The sequence below is a fragment of the Callospermophilus lateralis genome, chromosome 1, assembly GCF_048772815.1.
Source record: "Callospermophilus lateralis isolate mCalLat2 chromosome 1, mCalLat2.hap1, whole genome shotgun sequence".
Taxonomy (NCBI): Eukaryota; Metazoa; Chordata; class Mammalia; order Rodentia; family Sciuridae; genus Callospermophilus; species Callospermophilus lateralis.
In genome coordinates, this window is record NC_135305.1 from 12,106,965 (window position 1) to 12,124,870 (window position 17,906).

Sequence of the window (17,906 nt, forward strand, 5' to 3'; positions counted from 1 at the left end):
CTATGTTGACATCTTATTAACATATGACACTTACATGGAAACATATATCGGTGTAGCATAAATATATAGCTTTATGAATTTTTATGAATTTAATACATTCTTGAACCAATATTTAAATTAACTGAGAAAACACCAACAATATTGAAAAAGCTCTCTTGGGCCAGTCACTAGTTTTCCAAGGGTCAATATTATTGTGAGTTTTAATTTCAATGGTTAGTTTTCTGTGGTTTTTTTAAATTTAAGTAACTATAATCCTTCTGTATGTAATCTTCTGTTTCTAGTTTCTTTCATTCTCCAACACATTGGTGAGATTCAACCATATTGTGTATAATGTAATTTGTTTTTTCTCATTGCTGTACAATATTTCATTATGAATATATCAGAACTTATTTAAATATTCTACTGCTGATTCTACCAAGATGACAGAGACCAGGGTGGCACCCGGAATGAAGAAACAAGAACAGTAATATTTAGTGGCTTCCAGTTGTATACTGTTTGGATGGTGCTGGTGAGAAAATTCTAGTATGAATCTTTTAGCTAACATTTCCATTGGGTATAGACCTAAGAGTGGTAAATAGACTTTAATTTCAAAATATACTTGTAACATTTTTTAAAGGCAAAGTGTCTAAGGAAAAAAATACAGGTCAATTCCTCAATGTACAAGTTGAACTAATTCTTTTTAAAGAACAGCATAATGTTTCATAGGATGAATTTTTAATAAATTGTTCATTCATTCTTATCTCAATTTCTATTTCAATACTTTCAGGATTTCATGGCAGACTACCTTAAGGCCACTTAGAACAGAAACCTAGAAGAAAATCAAACTCAAGGAAAAGTAGAAATAAAAATGACAAGGGAGTTAAAGACAGAGCTAATAATGTGGCATTTGATCAGAGAGAGTAGGTAGAATCAACTCATGTTTTGAGGAAAACATTAGGAGTTATAGAAAGTAAACAAAAATTTAAGGGGTAAAATCAAAAGAAAAGAGCATATAGAAAACTTGCAACACAGGAAACTTGCGATTTGATCAGTTTTTTTTTTTTTTTTTTATGTTAAGCTGTTGAGAAATGATCCTAGGGACTTCCTTTCTTCCCCTCATTTGCCTTTCCTGTCCATCCATCCAGTGGGCATTATGGAGCACCTAGTTGTGACCTAGTGAAATGGAGAATTGAAAGAATTAAGCACAGTTTGGAGCTCATGCATCCTCTACTTTGGGGAATTGCAATGAAACCCTTAAATACTACAAGAAGTGTTCTGTCCCCTTCACTACTGAATCCACCCTCTTCTGGAAGGTATAGTGTGGGTGCTGTTTTATAACAGGGGAACAAACCTTTACAGTGGTGCCCTCCTACAGCCAATTTGGGCTAGAGACACCTTCTCCTTTGGTACTTAGCAAATAGGGACAAGGGCAAATAGAGGTGAAGCTGGGGAATTCATGGGGGCCACACAAGTGTCCTCCCGGCCTTTGGGATCAGCCATAAAAAGGCTCAGGTGGCTTTCTCCAGGTTATATTCTTGAGCTCACCAAGCTAGACACAAATGAGATTCAAGCAAGACCTAGTCAGGCATGAAGCCAGGTCATGGCTCCAAGGTCAGATGTTGAATCACACCCTTGGTTAAAATGGGTCAGATCTAGGACCAGTCCAAGAAACTCCCACATAGCAAGAAATTCTATTTAGAGCAAAGTCAACCAACTATTTATGATTTTTATTTAGTTTTTTAGTTGATTAAATTTATTAAATTACAAAATAATATATGTAACTATCAAAATGATAATAAGGTATATGAAGAAAAATACTTCAAACTAAACCATCTACAAGGAATACTTCAGATAAATAATTATAAATAAATAATCCATTTATTATCTAAAGTAACCGATTCTAATACTTTGGTATATAATTTAAAATATTAAAATATATTTTATTATTAGAATCTACATAATTTTTGTCTTTATACAAGAATATAAAATAATTTAAAATTGTATAAAAATGCATACTCTTATAACATTATATTAAGTATAATGATATAAAACTATGTAACATTTTATATTTAATATACATATATACACATATATATGTAATGGGAAAGAACACACACCTAACATATATATGTATATATTTGTACATTTATATATATATATATATACTTACATAAATATATGAGTACATATGTATATGTGTATGTATAACGTGTATATGTGCATTCTTCTATGAACCTTTATTTCTTTTTCCTTATAGTACATATGTATATGTGTATGTATAACGTGTATGTATGATGTGTATGTACATACACATGCATACATACACGTTATACATATATATATATATATATATATATATATATATATATGCATATAATTAATCCTTCCTTGGAAATAGTTATTTATTATTCTATATAAAGATCTATTCTCACCGATTTTTTTTTGTTTGTTTGTTTTTGGTTAGAAATTTCCCCGCTGCACTCCTAAGGCGGGTGCCAGAGTCTCTATAGAGGGTTTGGGACCGCATATTGGGGCAGAAACACACACAAAGCAGGACCTTTGCATCCCGGGGTTGCAGGCCAAGCTCCGCCCCTAGTGTGCAGCTGCCAATCAGCTCCCGGGACGGCCCCCTCCTCTCCCCGTCTGCGCCGCTGCCCACCTCCCCGCTGCAGGCCTCCCACCACTCTTTCCACCACTAATTTTCGAATCCCCGGGCCGTCTGCCCCCTCTCCTTGCCCCATCCGCTACGGAAAACGCCCTCCCTCCTCTGAAATAGCGGGGTGTGGAAATTGCTGGTCCAACGGTGAGTCTTGTCCAAAGATGGTTTCTGGAACGGGAGCAGGCCCGAGCGCACCCATCGAATTAGGGGCAGCTCCGGGCGCAGGTCACGGCGGCCCTGGTGGGAGAGAGGCACCGGGCCGAGTCCCGGGCGCGGCGGCCGGGCGCCCGCGGAGCTGCGAAGGTGGGCGGGTTCCAGGACCGGGAGCGCCGGGCCCCAGACAGAGAGGTCTCTCAACGAGGGTGCCTTGAGGCTATCCACCTCTGCTCTTTCTGCCCCTTTCTGCCATTCTGGCTCTTAGTTATTTCGTGCTGAACTTCTTTCCTCCCGGAACCCAACCACCAAGAGACTAATACATCTCGCCCCTTTTTAGACATCTTCTCTTTTTTTTCATTTTAAAGCTGCGTACAGAAAATAATATATCAGATGCCAACATTTTTACCACCTTTCTTCAGCACTCCGCCCTCCCCTCCCTAAAATAAGCAGCTAAAACCCTTTTTCTAACCCTTTTTCCGGCGCCATCCTCAGAGGTTAAGTTAGATTGTATCTTTCCAGGGTACATTTTTGTCCTTTGTTATTTTTATGTAATATCTGTACCTTTATTCTGAATTTAGTATTTCTTTCATGAAACTCATCGCGAGGTTTTAACCTGCCCTACTATTAGTCCTGACATTTCAGATCCGGAAGGGACTTGGCATGTCCACAGCCCTTCTCATTTAGCTGAGAAACCTGAAGCCTGGAGAAGGTAAAGGACAAGCCTACTGAATTGAAGCCCTAAAATAAATCTATAATATAGGTCTTAGTTTTATCCCCATTTTGCAGAGAATCAAACTGAGGCACAATGGAATTAGGTAGCTTGTTCAGTCACACAGCTGGTAGCACTGAGATTTGAATCCAGTCCATCATCCGACAGTCTGAGTATCTAACCATTATACAATCCCATATTTCACATGCTAGAGCTGGCACCTGTAACAGAGGTGTGGTCTGCCAGGACAAGCAATTCAAAGAGGGGAGAGCAACTGTCAAATGATTTATCAGAGAGAAAGAACTGTACATTCATATGATTTAGCTACCCATTGTTTCACAAACGGATTTTGATAATAAGTATTTTTATGCGTCTCGAAAGTAATGCATGTAACAATACAATCAATGCAGAATTATGTAAAAAGTTGCCTTTCTCCTATTTCTCAGGCTAAAAATTATTAACTGGTAAACATCTATCCTTCCCCGCCATAATACGAATATATACATGGTTTCCTTTTTCCCCTGATAAAATCGAAAGCGTATTTAACAATTTGTACATTTGTATTTTTCCTTTTCCAACGTGTCAAGGTGCATTCCCCCAATACTAGAGAATTAAACTCTTCGTAAGAATTGTAGTTCGTAGAGCGTAGGTCCCATAATTTGTCCATCTTTTTCCTAATAAATAGAAATAAACTAGAGAAGTTTGTCTTTAATAAAAACGGACGTCCTCACTCCTAGGATGGGACCGCTGGGCGTCCCTAATCTGCCGCAATGCCTAGCAGGCCCGGCGACACAAAGAAGCGCTGTCCCCTGCCAAGCGCCGCCCCCTTGGTCTCCCACTCCTGCCCGGGAGGAAGTGGGGAGGAGGAGACTCGTCGGGAGCCGCTCCTCCCCTCCCACTCGGATCTCCTGGATCAGGATCCCAGCTCACCGGTCGTTCGTGCGGTCAGTGCTCTGCAGGGAAGCCCCTTCCCCTCCGAACCTGAGTCCCTCTAAGCGCCAGGCCCTGCCCCCTCCCAGCTGTGGAAACTGCAGGGTGACCTGGTGAGTGGGCCCATCGGAAAGCCTCGCGGGCTGGGGAAGGGGCTGGTGGCGGTGGCCTCCGCCCGGCTGATGAAGGCGGACGAGGCCCGAGGACCGGGGGCCGCGCTGGGGTAGCTGGCCGACCTACAGAAGCGCGCGGGGGCCTGGGTGTACCCTACTCGGGGACTGAGGGTCCCTGTTTCTGGGGGCGACTTTCCCTGCTCTCGGCTGTGCACCCGTGCCGCAGTGCCCCACTCCGCGGGTTCTGACATTGATGTTGGCGTGCGCCTGCTTTGTGTGGTCGACTTCCGACCGGCCTGGCACCGACCGCGGCGTTACGCGTGGAGAATACCTGGAGAATGCCGAAGGCCAGGGTGGAGGAGGGCTAGCTCAGGACCACACCGGTAGCTGGTGATGGAGCATCATCCTGCCCTACTGCGCTTTGACCTCTGCAAACAGGGTCTCTAAGACTGAGATCTTTCACCCGCTCGAAATGTCCCCTGGAGACTGGTGTGGGGGAGGGTGGGGCGGAGGAGGGGACCCAGGTGAGATACCCCACCTCAGGCACAGAATGCGGTGTCCCCTGCCTGGAGAATTCTCTTCCAGCCCAGCGAAGAGATTTTCTGCCGCTACCCTCCTCCCTGGCTGGCCGCCCCCCGCCCCCGCCCCAGGCCCCCTCTGCTCCACTTCTGACGTCACCCACTCGCTCTGTGCAGACTGGCTCTGGGCCTGGGAGCTAAGGAGGGGAGAGGGGAGCCGGCACCGGACTCCAAGCTTATTACTGACAGCCTTTGGGAGATCTGGAGGACCTTTCTCACACATTGTTCCTTTGAAAGAAATCCCGTGAGGCTAGCAGACCAACGCGTAGGAGAAGCGGAGAGAGATAGAGACCAGCAGGGAGGGAGCGGCGGGGGGGGGGGGGGGGCGGGGTGGTGGTGAGACTGCGCGCTAGCGAGTGCGCGGGGGGGGGCGGGAGCGGGGGCAAAAAAATCGGAAAGGAGGAAAGAAAGAAGAGGGTCTTCTTGCTGTGGGCAAGGGCTCCTCGATTATATAGCTCTCCTGAAAGTCACCCAGCGGAAGTGAGCAAATATGAGTGAAAGAGAGGGAGTAAGGGAAATAGAAAAAAGCGAAGTTTTGAAGCTTTACTACTATGGTAGTGGGGAAGGATTGAATGAGGAGGCCCACTAGAGAGGTTTCAGAGATACTAGCAAAGGTATGGGGGGGGTGCGTTTTTTACTTTTAAGCAGCATGGTAAGTATAAGCAGTTTTACTTAATTTTAAAATTTTTAAATTATTATTATTATTATTATTTGAACTTCTCTATCCTTCCATGAACATTCCATATTTTATATGCATGAATTAAACAAAAAGAAATTTCAAGTTAAAATTAAATAAGATTTAGCAGGGAGTTTCGAGTTGAATGCAAAAGAAGTGGTTGAATAGCTCCAATTCTGGCTTAGTCGAAGTTCATGGACAGTGAAAAAGATATAAGGTTTATAAGAAAAAAGAAATAAAGGTTCATAGAAGAAAATGGCATGGAGAAGAAAAAACAAAGAATTGGGTGTGTGTGCTATTAATGAGTTTTGAAGTTCAAGCTGTTTACTGAAGAAGTGGTCCTGTGATTGCCCTTACCTTCAAATCCATCTTTCAGTCACCCATCCACAGAACACCTGTTCATTCTCCTGGAGAATTCAAAGAATAAACTGCGTTTTATGACTTCAGACACTGTGCATATCAGTATCTAAAATCAGCTACAGTAAAGGGCCTAGCCCCATCTTCCCTTCCATACATTTCTCACAGGGAAAATCCTGTTTGCATCCTGTGGAGTACTTTATGGTAGGAGTAGAAAATCTGTTCTCTCCCTGAGTTACAGGTTTGCATGGTGTCTTTTGCTTTGGACGGAACTTCAATTGTAGCAAGCAAGAAGGGGCAAAAGTGGACCCAGAGGAGAGAAAGCAGAAGCTAGGTCACTCCCCCTGGGAGAACAAACAGGAATTCAGGACAAAGACAGAGCATTTCGTTCAAAACCAGATGTTGTGTTCACTGATAGCTGGTTACAGTAAGAACAAAACTGGCTACAGAGTTCAAGGAACCCCCATAGAAGAGGGAATCAGAGATACATGTGGGCAGATGGACAGCCAGACAGTAGGCGAAAGAAGACTTTTAGGGCCAGTAAGATAGGATCACTTGATCAATCTACCTAATCTTTTACATACTTAGTCATTTAATATATGTTTACTTGCTTGGTTGAACTTATATTATCTCAGTATTCTTTGTACTTGTAATAATAACATATACAGCATTTCAAAAGATTCAGACTTGTATAAAGATTAAAAAAAAAAAAAAAACTATTCACTTTTTCCCTTCCTAATGCGGTCAAGGTTAGCACATTCAAACGTGGCCACCATAAATTTTCTCTGTATGTAAAAACCTGGCACTCAAGGAATGCTTCTATCCTCTTGGTCCACTTCTGGTTCTTCATTTTTCTGTCTGTATTTGTAGTTTCATGTGGCAGTAGCATCCTTGAGCATTTGTCTTCAATGCTGTCAATTTCTGTAAAAACTTTCTAGAAGAGGAATCGCTATGTTGAAGAATAGGTTCGCCTTTGAATACAGGTTGCCACTGTCAGTCACTTTCAAGAGTGCAGACATTCTTGGTCATTGCTCAGACAGCTATAGTGTCCCCAGATCCCTTCCACCAGTATACATTGTTAGTAGCCCTCATCTTCTTCACCTTCTTTTCTGTGTCTCCTTCTCTTTCTCCTAGTTTTTTTTTTATCTATCTAGTTATTTATTGACAATCTCATGGATAATATGCAGTATATCTTTCATTGCTTGATTAGTGATATTGAGCACTGCTTCATAGACAGGGTCATTTAAATTTTGTTCTCTATGCACACATTCACTTAGAAAGGTGGTATTTCTGTAGATAGAAAGATGTGGGAGAGGGGACGGGAAGGAAGGAGAATGGAAAGAGAATCTGAAATGGAAGCAGGCCCTGTCCAGGGGCGCCAGACAGTCTGGAAGCTACGGGAGCAGGGACAGGAGATAAAGCTGGAAAACTTAAGGAGTTGCCAGCTGCGGTGGCCTCCCAGACCAGGAGAAGGGAGTCCGATTTTCCCCTGTGGACACCAGAGAAGTTCTGTGGTTTTTCCTTCAGGTCAATGATATGATTAGGTGGGATTTAAAAGAATAGAAGTAGGAACAGATCCTAGTAAAGTAGAAGCTGGATTGGTTTATTCCAGACGTGAATCAGTGAGGCCCTGAACTAGGCTCAATATGCTTAGAAAGGACGTTGATAGGATATTGACCTGCTGGATTTGAGAAGGACAGGAAACAAGGACATTCTGTGACTCTGTGGTTTACTCTCCTGGTCATTTGTGGGCCCAGGATGGGCAGGGAAGGGGAAAACTTCTTATTAACCCTGTGTTGACTGGCCATATCTTGGCAGTAGTTCTTTGAGATAGGAAGGTAGTTGATGCTTGTGAAACTTAGAACAGCTATTGTTGAGGGAAATAATGAATTTGACTTCTTTAGTGTTAAAGATCAGTGATAAATGGCTATGGAATGCATTCATTCTAGGTCTTGAACTTTTTAGTCACCTTGAGACCAAGGCCGTTTTATCCATGGAGGTGGAAGACACTGGGCCCAGGCCGAGGACTTGTTGAGGGCCCATCAAGACACTTAGGAAATAAACATGAGAATCATTAGCACCAGCCTTAACATTAGTCTTAATATGAACTGAAACCCAGGAAAACTATAAGATCAGAATCAATAAAAATTTGTTGTTTGTAAAACCTAACATTATTTTTTTACTTTATAAAAATCCCCTATTATTCATATATTTGAATGATTTACTCTTAACCAAGTGGTCTATATATATGGAAATGTTATGGGAAAGGGTGTTTGACCTTTGTTTTTCCTTTAATCCTCAGGAAAACCTTATGTGACTATGGGATCATTCCTACCTAATGAATGCAGAGACCATGTCTGAGTTCTGTTTCTGGGGTCTCACAGCTGATAATACATGAAACATTAATCCAGACAGCCTTAACTCCTGAGCTTGTCATCATTTTGCACATTACCTTGAAAGTCACTGTTACGGTTTAAATGGGTCCTTCAGTGTTGGTGTGTTGTAATCTTAATTGCCAGTGGCCCTGCCCTTGAGAGTGGATCGATGCCATTATCAGGGTAGTGGGTCATGGACTTGTCCCGGGAGTGGGTCTCTGATAAAACGATGACTTCAATCCCCTTCCTCACCCTTTCACATGTGTTCTCTGCCCTTCTGCCTTCCAGCATGGGATAACGCAGCCTGAAGGCCCTCTCCACATGTGGGCCTCTCAATCTTGCACTTCCCAACCTCTGTGATTCTAAGAAATAGATCCTTGTTCTTTATAAATTTTCAGCCTCAGGTGACGCTATAACAATAGGTGCACCTATAACAATAGGTGCACAAGATGGATCAAGACGGGCAGCATATTCTCTGATAAGAGACATAAAAAGAGTAGAATAAAGATGAAAACAAAAGACAAACAAAAAAATTCTTAAGGACTCACATATACCAAGAGGAGATAAAGGAGAGAAAGTTAACTGGTCTCAGGGCTTGAAGATTAAAAACAAGAAGCTGCCTGGGTCACGCTTAGGGTATGGTGAGCCCCAAGGATAGGAAGAGCCGCCACGTGCACTGCCACTGATTGGTCAGTGAGGACATGAAGCCCGAGGTGTCCTGATAATGGAGGTATCTGGTTTTGGAGGACAGTCTCAATCAAGTGCCTGCAGCAGAAGTCAGCCTGTGGGCCATCCTGGAGGCAGAGCTCATGGTGAAGAAGCCGAGGACACTGTGTTCACATCCACAGACACTTACTTCCCTCAGCTGTGTCCCCGTGCAAGTAAAAATCTGTCAGCATTTCAGAACGTGTGGTTCCTGGCTGTCTGGGACTTGCATTGAAGCCACAGAGGGCTTCTGCTTCCCGCTGATGCAGCCTGAGACTGTGCCCAATGAACAGCTTTCTCTAGGAGCCCAGACTGTTCATACTTCAGTTATAACTTCACCGAGCTGAGATTAATAAAATCAGGGTGGGGGCCAAGAAAGCAGAATGGGCATCTGGGGACAGCATGTGGCACCAGGGTATTAGTCCCAGAGGCTGCTGTATCAGATGACAACAAATAGACTGGCTTAAAGTAAAAGGATTTTTATTCACTCACACTTACGAGTTCAGATCCAGGGTCAGCAGTGTGGGTTCCTTTTAGGTCTGGGTTTTGCCCGCAGTCCTTGGTATCCCTTGCCTTGTAGACACATCACTCCACCCTCCGCCTCCCTCTCCTCAGCATCCTTCCCGGTTATCTTCATCAGTCTGTGCCCAAATTTCCTCTTTGTATAATATCGGTCATTGGACAAGGCCCGCCTTAATCCAGTATGACCTCATCTTAATGTGGTTATGTGATTACATCTGCAGAAGCCTATTTCCAAATAAGATCACATCCACAGATACAAAGAAGTAGGATCTCAAAATATCTCTTTGAGGAACACAATTCCACCTTCATCCCTCCTTTTGTTGTTGTTGTTGTTTTGTTTTGTGGTAGAAAAGTCTCAGACTCTCCAATTCTGACCATAAGAGTCTAAAGAGGACGGGACACGGGGTGGGGGTGGGGGGAGGTCCCCTGGACAGCAGACACTCAGAGCTCGGATCCCTTGGTGGTTGGAATAGACTCATCCTCATGGTTGGGAGAATTGCCCCAGTTAGTAGAAGAGAGAACGCTCTGCTGGTTTTTGTTTGTTTGCGTATTTGCCCATTCTCCACCAAGCTGAGCCTTTGTTTTCTTCTCTGCAGAAACCAACAGAGCCATGGCGACTCCCTCTGCTGCCTTTGAGGCCCTGATGAATGGAGTCACAAGTTGGGATCTCCCTGAAGATGCCGTCCCGTGTGAACTGCTGCTTATTGGAGAGGCCTCCTTTCCCGTGATGGTGAATGACATGGGCCAGGTCCTCATTGCTGCCTCCTCCTATGGTCGAGGCCGCCTCGTGGTCCTGTCCCATGAGGACTACTTGGTGGAAGCCCAGCTCACTCCCTTTCTCCTCAACGCGGTGGGGTGGCTTTGTTCTTCCCCTGGGGCTCCCATTGGTGTGCACCCATCGCTGGCACCTTTGCTCAAAATCCTCGAGGGCTCTGGAGTAGAGGCAAAGATTGAGCCAGAGGTGAATGACTCCCTGGGAGTTTACTGTATCGATGCCTACAACGAAACCATGACTGAGAAGCTGGTCCAGTTCATGAAGAGAGGAGGGGGCTTGCTCATTGGAGGCCAAGCCTGGGATTGGGCCAACCAGGGCGATGATGAAAGGGTTCTGTTCACGTTCCCTGGGAACCTGGTGACCAGCGTGGCTGGGGTATACTTCACTGACAATAAAGGGGACACAAGTTTCTTTAAAGTCTCCAAGAAGATGCCCAAGATCCCGGTCTTAGTTAGGTGAGTACCTTACCCCAGAGTGGAGTGGGCCTCAAGTTAAGAAGCAGATGTGGCTCTTATCTCCTGGGTGCTTCCAGCCTCATGGAAGAAAATCGGGTACTCAGATGTGGATCCACATCGCCACATCCACCAACCCCAGCTCAGTTTTTAAAACAGTCCTTATCATGGGAGGGACAAGGTCCTCAATGCCTCTACCTTCCCAGGCTAGACCCCTTAGATGTTTGACGGGAGGAACTCTGTATTGGCCATGATATCCCCCAGGGTCCAGCTTACCAGCCCCTGGAGTCCTCCATAAATTTATGGAGGACTTAACCCAAAAAGGCTCATGGGAGAAGGTGTCCTTCAGTGGAAATGTGAGGCAAAGGAACATGGGAAGGGCCCTATAGGCCAAAGTCTAGAGAGCCGTAGGAAGTCAGATGTGCTTAGGATGGAAATAGGAAGTGAGGATTCAGAAGTCAGAACAGCAAAAATGATGGTACAGTATGCTAAGTGTTGAACTTAGGAAGGAATTTTACCTCTGGGGGCGAAGGCCCAGGTAATGGAGAATGCAGGTGGGGGTGCAGTGTGGAGAACACAGCCCAGCCTGTGCTGCCCACAGATGGTGCTGAACACATTACAGATTCACTGATGCTCACACACATTTACCTCAGATGTAAAATTAGATGGATGAATAAGGAGGGTTAAAAGCTCGGGTCATCCCAGGTTTAGAAAAAAATACACTGGGCAACAACCATAGTACGTTAAAATTCTCAGCATCCTCAGAACAAAGCACATGGATATTTTCCACAGTAGTCCTTTTTAACTTCCAGGTTACAAGGAGATTTCAGAGTTTTAAAAATTGAGCATCTCAAAGATAAATGCGATTCCCTACGTAGTTTGAAAATAATATCTGAGCAGGTATTCATGAGTTTATTTAGGATCTGCACACCCTTGGAGGGCATTGCTAGTTAGAAGTTAGATATATAGTGAATAGAGAGTAAATTAGTAAAACCGAAAGCTTTTAGTTGAAAAAAATCAGCAAACGTGATTGACCTCTAGATTATCTAACACAACAAAAAAGACATAATAACACAAATTATGAATTTCAGGGATGGAGAATAAAACATTAGTACAGATTGTACAGACATTAAAAGGATAATAAAGTTTACTACAACTTTATGCCAATGAATTTGACAACTAAGATAAAATGGACAGATTTCCTGACATACACAAATAACCAAAATTGGCACAAGAGCAAATATAAAATACGTAAGTTGAATTATAATTAAATACCCCAACACTAAGTGCAGTGTGGCATCCTAGATTGGATTCTAGAAGACATTAGTTGAAAAACAGGTGAAATTTATACAAATTCTGGAGTTTAGTTAGTAGTATTTGACCAGTATTAACTTCTTAGCAGCATACCATGGCTATATAATAGGAACATTACAGAAAACTGTGTCAAAGGCATATAAAAGCTCTCTTGTACTATATTTGCAAATTTTCAATTTTTTTAATTTCAAAAATAAAAATTTTATTTAAAACCAGCAACAACATGAATAAAACCCAATAGTTTTACAAATTATTTTACCAGACATTCAAGAAATAAATAATAGCAATGCTACATACAAACTCTTCCAAAAAAATTGAAGAGAAAGAAAATTTTCCAAAAATTGATTTATTAAACTAGCACTTCTATGATACCAAAACCATAGAAAGACATTTTAAGAAAAAGAAACAAAACTTCAGGACAATATCCCTCTTGAATATGGATGCAAGTTCTTAATAATACTATAGATAGAATATAACAATATATGAAAATGATAATAGATCATAACCAAGTACATCTACATTGCACATACATAGCTGGTTTAATATTGAAAAACAAAATTAATTTACCATATTAATAGAAAAAAAGAAAACTATATCATTTCAATTAATGTATCGAAAAAATTGACAAAATTTAATACAGAATCATAACATAATTTCAACTAAAAAAAGGAACTTCAATCTGTTAAGTGGCATCTAGGTAAAGGCATTCTTAATGGTGAAATACTGCATTCTTTCCCCCTAGAATGAGGCAAGGCAAGGAAGGATACCTGCTCTCATCCTTCTCTTCAACATTTCACTAAAAGTAGTAGCCAATGCAATAAGGCAAGAAAAAGAAGGTACACAGATTGGAAAATAAGAAATAAGTGTGTGTGTGTATGTGAGAGAGAGAGAGAGAGAGAGAGAGAATGAATTTTGGTTGTTTTACTTCACACTGCAATAGTTGCCCCTTATCTCTGAGGCTTACATTCCAAGATCCCCAGTGGATTCATAAAACCAGATAGTACTAAATTGTATTTATACAATGCTTTTTCCTATACATAAATACCTTTAATAAAGTTTAATGTATAGGCAAAAGAATAATAATAAAAGAATAATAACAATTAATAATGAAATAAGGAAGCATAAAATACATAGTAAAAAGTTATGTGAATGATGTCTCTCTCATAATATCTTGTTGTACTGCATTCACATTTCTTCTGGTGATGATGTGAGATAATACAGTGCCTTTGTGATGAGATGAAGTAAGGTGAGTGACGAGGGTACTGGTACATAGTATTACCATGTAAGGGTCACTTGAATACACAGAAGTATTGCAACAGTCAATCTGATAACCAAGATGGCTAGTAAGAAGTTAATGGTGGGTATAGCAGGAATACACCGGACAAAGATGATTCATAATCCACAGAGAGCAGGATGGTTTGAAATTTTATCATGCTACTCATAATGGTGCACAATTTAATACTTTTGAATTATTTATTTCTAAAGTTTTCCAATTAATATTTTTGGACTGCAGTTAACTGCAGGTAAGTGAAACTGTAGAAAGCAAAATCATGGATGGGGTTGAGGATACTGTAGATTTCCTAGAACACTGAGTGAAAGAAACTGGAAAAATTTGACCTGTCCTGTTAGAAAACAAATTACAGTAGTGACACACACCTGTAATCCCAGCAATTCAGGAGGCTCAGGCAGGAAGATTGCATGTTTGAGTCCAGCCTGAGCAACTTAGACCTGACTCAAAATAAAAAGTTAAAAATGGCTGCATATGTATCTCAGTTGTAATGGTTTTGGGTTCTATTTACATTACTGCAAAAGAAAAAAAAAGTAAAAAAATTAAAAAGACACAAAAAACCAAAAATTATTTGGGGGATTTAGAAGATTTGTAAGTGACAAGATTCACTTGAACATAAGTTTAGCAAAGGATTTTCTAGAGTGGAGTTATTTTATCTCTAGAAGTATTTGCATAAAATGTGATCATGGGTGTAAAAAGTTATTTTAAAAAAAAAGTACAGAAAAACTGCTATGCCAGACAGAAAATCAATCACATTTTATACTAACAACTAACAATTGGTAATTGAATTAAAATACATCATCATTTAAAATAGAACCCCAAACTATGAGGCACTAAGGGTTAATTTTAACAAAACCTATAAATTGAAAGCTACGAAATATTACCAAGAGAAATTAAATGAAACAAGGAAGTTGTGAAATGCACTGTGCTAATGGATCAGAACACTCAATATTCTTGAAGACAGTTTTACCAAAATGACTTATATTCTCAATGCAGTTCCAATCTTTCTTTTTTTTCTGTTTCTAAGGGAAAGCATGCAGTATTCAAATTAAAATACAAATGAAAAGGAACTAAAACAACCAAACTTACTTTGCAAATGAAGAACAAAGATGATCTATACTACCTGATTTCAAAACTTCTATGAAGTAATCAAAACACTATGGTATTGGCATAAGAGTAAGAAACACGCTGGATAAATAAGTTCAGAGATAAATTTTTAAATTTATGATCGTTTTTTTTTTTTTTTTTTTTTGATGAGGTGACCAAGGTAATTCAATGAGGAAAGGATAGTCTTTTCAACATATTGTTCTGAAATAACTGGACAGTGTTAGAAGGGAACAAAATGAATTCTGACCCTTACCCCTCTCCATACAAAACAAATACCTAGAAATAGATCTAGACCTGAACGCAAAAACAAAAATTCATAAACTTCCTAAACGACAGCAGAGAAGAAAGTATCTGCCACTGAGTAGGTAAAGATTGACAACATAAGACAAAAAATGAATGGCCACAAAAGGAATGTGGACTTGCATTGAGTGTAAATAGAGAACTCTTAATCCCAATAATAATAAGACAGTTAAAGAAAAAAGCAAAATACTTAACTTCCTTCACAAAAGATGACAGACAAGAAACCAAAGCCCATGAAGTGTTTCTCAAAAACAGAGGTCATTAGGAAAATGTAAATTTAAATCACAGTGAAATATCACACACCTCTAACATCAAAAAATAGCTGAAATTAAAGATTCACTGTACCAAGTATTGACAAGAATGTGGAGCAGCTGGCATTTTTATATATTGCCATTGGGGACATCAAATGACACAATGACTTTGGAAAATGACTTAACAATTTTTAACAAAGTTCGGGGGCATTTAGCATTCAACTCAGCCAACTCATCCCTGAGTGTCCATGAGTGATGAAAACATGTCCATGCCAAAACTTATACATCAACATTCATGGCAGCAGGTCCAAAATAGGAGGCTACCTAAATTTCCATCATCAGAAGAATGGATAAGTAAATTATGGAATATCCACAGAAGAGCAACCTACTCAGCAGTAAAGGGGTGAATGACTGATAAGACTCAACAATCTGGACGGGTTCTTAAAAAACTGTCCTCAGTGAAAGTAGCTGAGCTCAGAAGAGTACTTGTTTATGGTTACATGCATGTGAAATCCCAGTCTAATCCATATGTATAGAAAGTGCATTAGGCTGGATTGAACGTAACAGGGCAAATAGTACATTTTGGGGGTGATGGAAATTGTGTGTGTTCAAAATGGCGTTAAAACACTGATGAGCATTCAGATCATCTCCATTTCTTGGCTTCTGTGGAAAATGAACAATGCAATGAGCTTTAGAGTGCAGTTATCTCTACAAGTTACTGGTTCCATTTGCTTTTGGCGGATGCCCAGCAGAGGGATTGCTGGGTCATGTGTTAGTCCTATTTTTAATTTTTCAAGGAACTTCCAAGTTGTTTTCTGTCAAGGCGGTACCAAGTTACATTCCCACCAACAGCATACACAAATTCCTCTTACTCCATACCCCGATAACCCTTGTTATCTCTTGACTTTTTGATGATAGCCACTCTAGCAAGTACAAGGAGATATATCATTGTGGTTTCGGTTTCCATTTCCTTGGTGATTCATGATGTTGAGCAGCATTTCAGAAATGCGTTGACTATTTATTTTTGTTTTGGGTTTTTTTTGACATTTATATTTGACTGAAAATGTCAATTCAGGTGCTTTGCCCATGTTTCAGTGCGGTTATTTTATTTTTGATGAAGAGTTGTGTGACTTCATTATATATTCTGGATATTAACCCCTTGCGGATATATGATCTACACATATTTTTCTCCACAAACATTGGTGACTTTTCACTCTGTTGATTGTGTCTTTGACTATGGGGAAACATGTTCGTTGGAGGTACCCTCATTTGTCTATTTTTTGCTTTTACTGCCTGAGCTTTCGGTGTGATACTTAAAAAGTCATTGCTAAGGCCAGCATCAAGCAGCTTTTCCCCTGTTTTATTTTAGAAATTTTATAGTTTCAGGCTAGGTTTTGAACCTGTTTTGAGTTAATTTTTGTATGTGTTGTATGTACGGTTTTTTCCTTCCTTTTTTCTTTCTTTCTTTTTCTTTTTTTTTTTTTTTTTTTTTGCTATTGTTGTTTGTTTGTTTGAGATGAGGGTCTCACTGTGTTACCCAGACTGGTCTCAAATCCCTGGGCTTAAGTGATCCTTCCACTGAAACCTCCAGAGTAGCTGGAACTACAGGCATGTGCCTTCATGCCTGCCTTTTTTTTTTTTTTTCCTATTAATATATAGTCGTCATCATTCTTGACAATACATTGAAGTTTTCCTCATTTTTTACTATGGTCACATAGTGTTGAATTCCGTGAATATACCACGCTTTATTCAGCCAGTCTCTAACAAGTGGGCATTTAAGCTGTTTTCAACATTTTGCTGTTATAAGTGGTGTTGAAGTTAATAACTCTGCTTATGTTTTCATACTCTGTAGGAGCTATACTTTGGGGGTCATTATTTTAGTAGTAGGGTAATTGTGTGTATACTTTTGTTAGAAATTTCCAGTCTTCTCCATTCAGGTTTGTGCCATTTGGAATTCCCATCAGCCATGTGAGGACATGCCCAATAGCACAGCTGTCTGACTTGTGTTTTTGCTGATTTCGATGGCCAGGAAAGAGTATTCCAATATAGTTTTAATTTACATTATTTTTTTAATATTTATTTTTTTTTTAGTTGGGCACAATACCTTAATTTTACTTATTTTTTTAATGTGGTGCTGAGGATCAAACCCAGGGCCTTGCATCTGCTAGGCATGCGCTCTACCGCTGAGCCACCACCCCAGCCCTAATTTGCATTATTCTTATAACGAGTAATTTTATTGGTTATCTTTTGGGGGGTCTAAAGGCCACTTATTGTTTGCTATTTGTGAACTGCCTGTTCATTTTGATCATTTTTCTTGTTAAGTTCTTGGTGTTCTCTCCATTTTATGACTTTTTTTTTTGCATACTAAGAATATTATCCCTGTATTTGTGATTTGTATCACATTTGATTTTTTAAATGTTTCATATTTTTGCCAAAAATGTTTATCTATAACTAGTTGATCTTATCAATCTTTTCACTATTACATCTGATTTTGAGTCATAGTTAGCAAGCTTTCCCCACAGCCATATTATTTTAAAAATTACCTATTTTCTTCTAGCAACTTGTATGGTCTTATTTTTAAAATTCACATTTGGTGTGTGGCATTTGGTTTCAACTGGTATTTTTACTACTTTTGTTTGACTTTTTTTTTTTTTTTCTCT

The 17,906-nt window shown here is 40.4% G+C and overlaps 1 protein-coding gene across 3 annotated transcripts in view; it reads left to right on the forward strand.

Annotated features, from left to right (window-relative positions):
* The first annotated feature begins 2,642 nt into the window (after positions 1-2,642).
* The window catches only part of Tcaf1 (TRPM8 channel associated factor 1), a 29,577-nt gene continuing 14,313 nt past the window's right edge, over positions 2,643-17,906 (forward strand). For 2 of the 3 annotated variants that reach the window (XM_076832383.2, XM_076832363.2), the window contains exons 1-2: positions 4,371-4,546; positions 10,356-10,989. In XM_076832383.2, the coding sequence (XP_076688498.1) occupies positions 10,370-10,989 (620 nt within the window). In that variant the 5' untranslated portion in view covers positions 4,371-4,546; positions 10,356-10,369. Of the gene's footprint in view, positions 2,783-4,370; positions 4,547-10,355; positions 10,990-17,906 lie in introns of those variants that run through there. The other variant, XM_076832373.2, reaches the window with a different exon arrangement.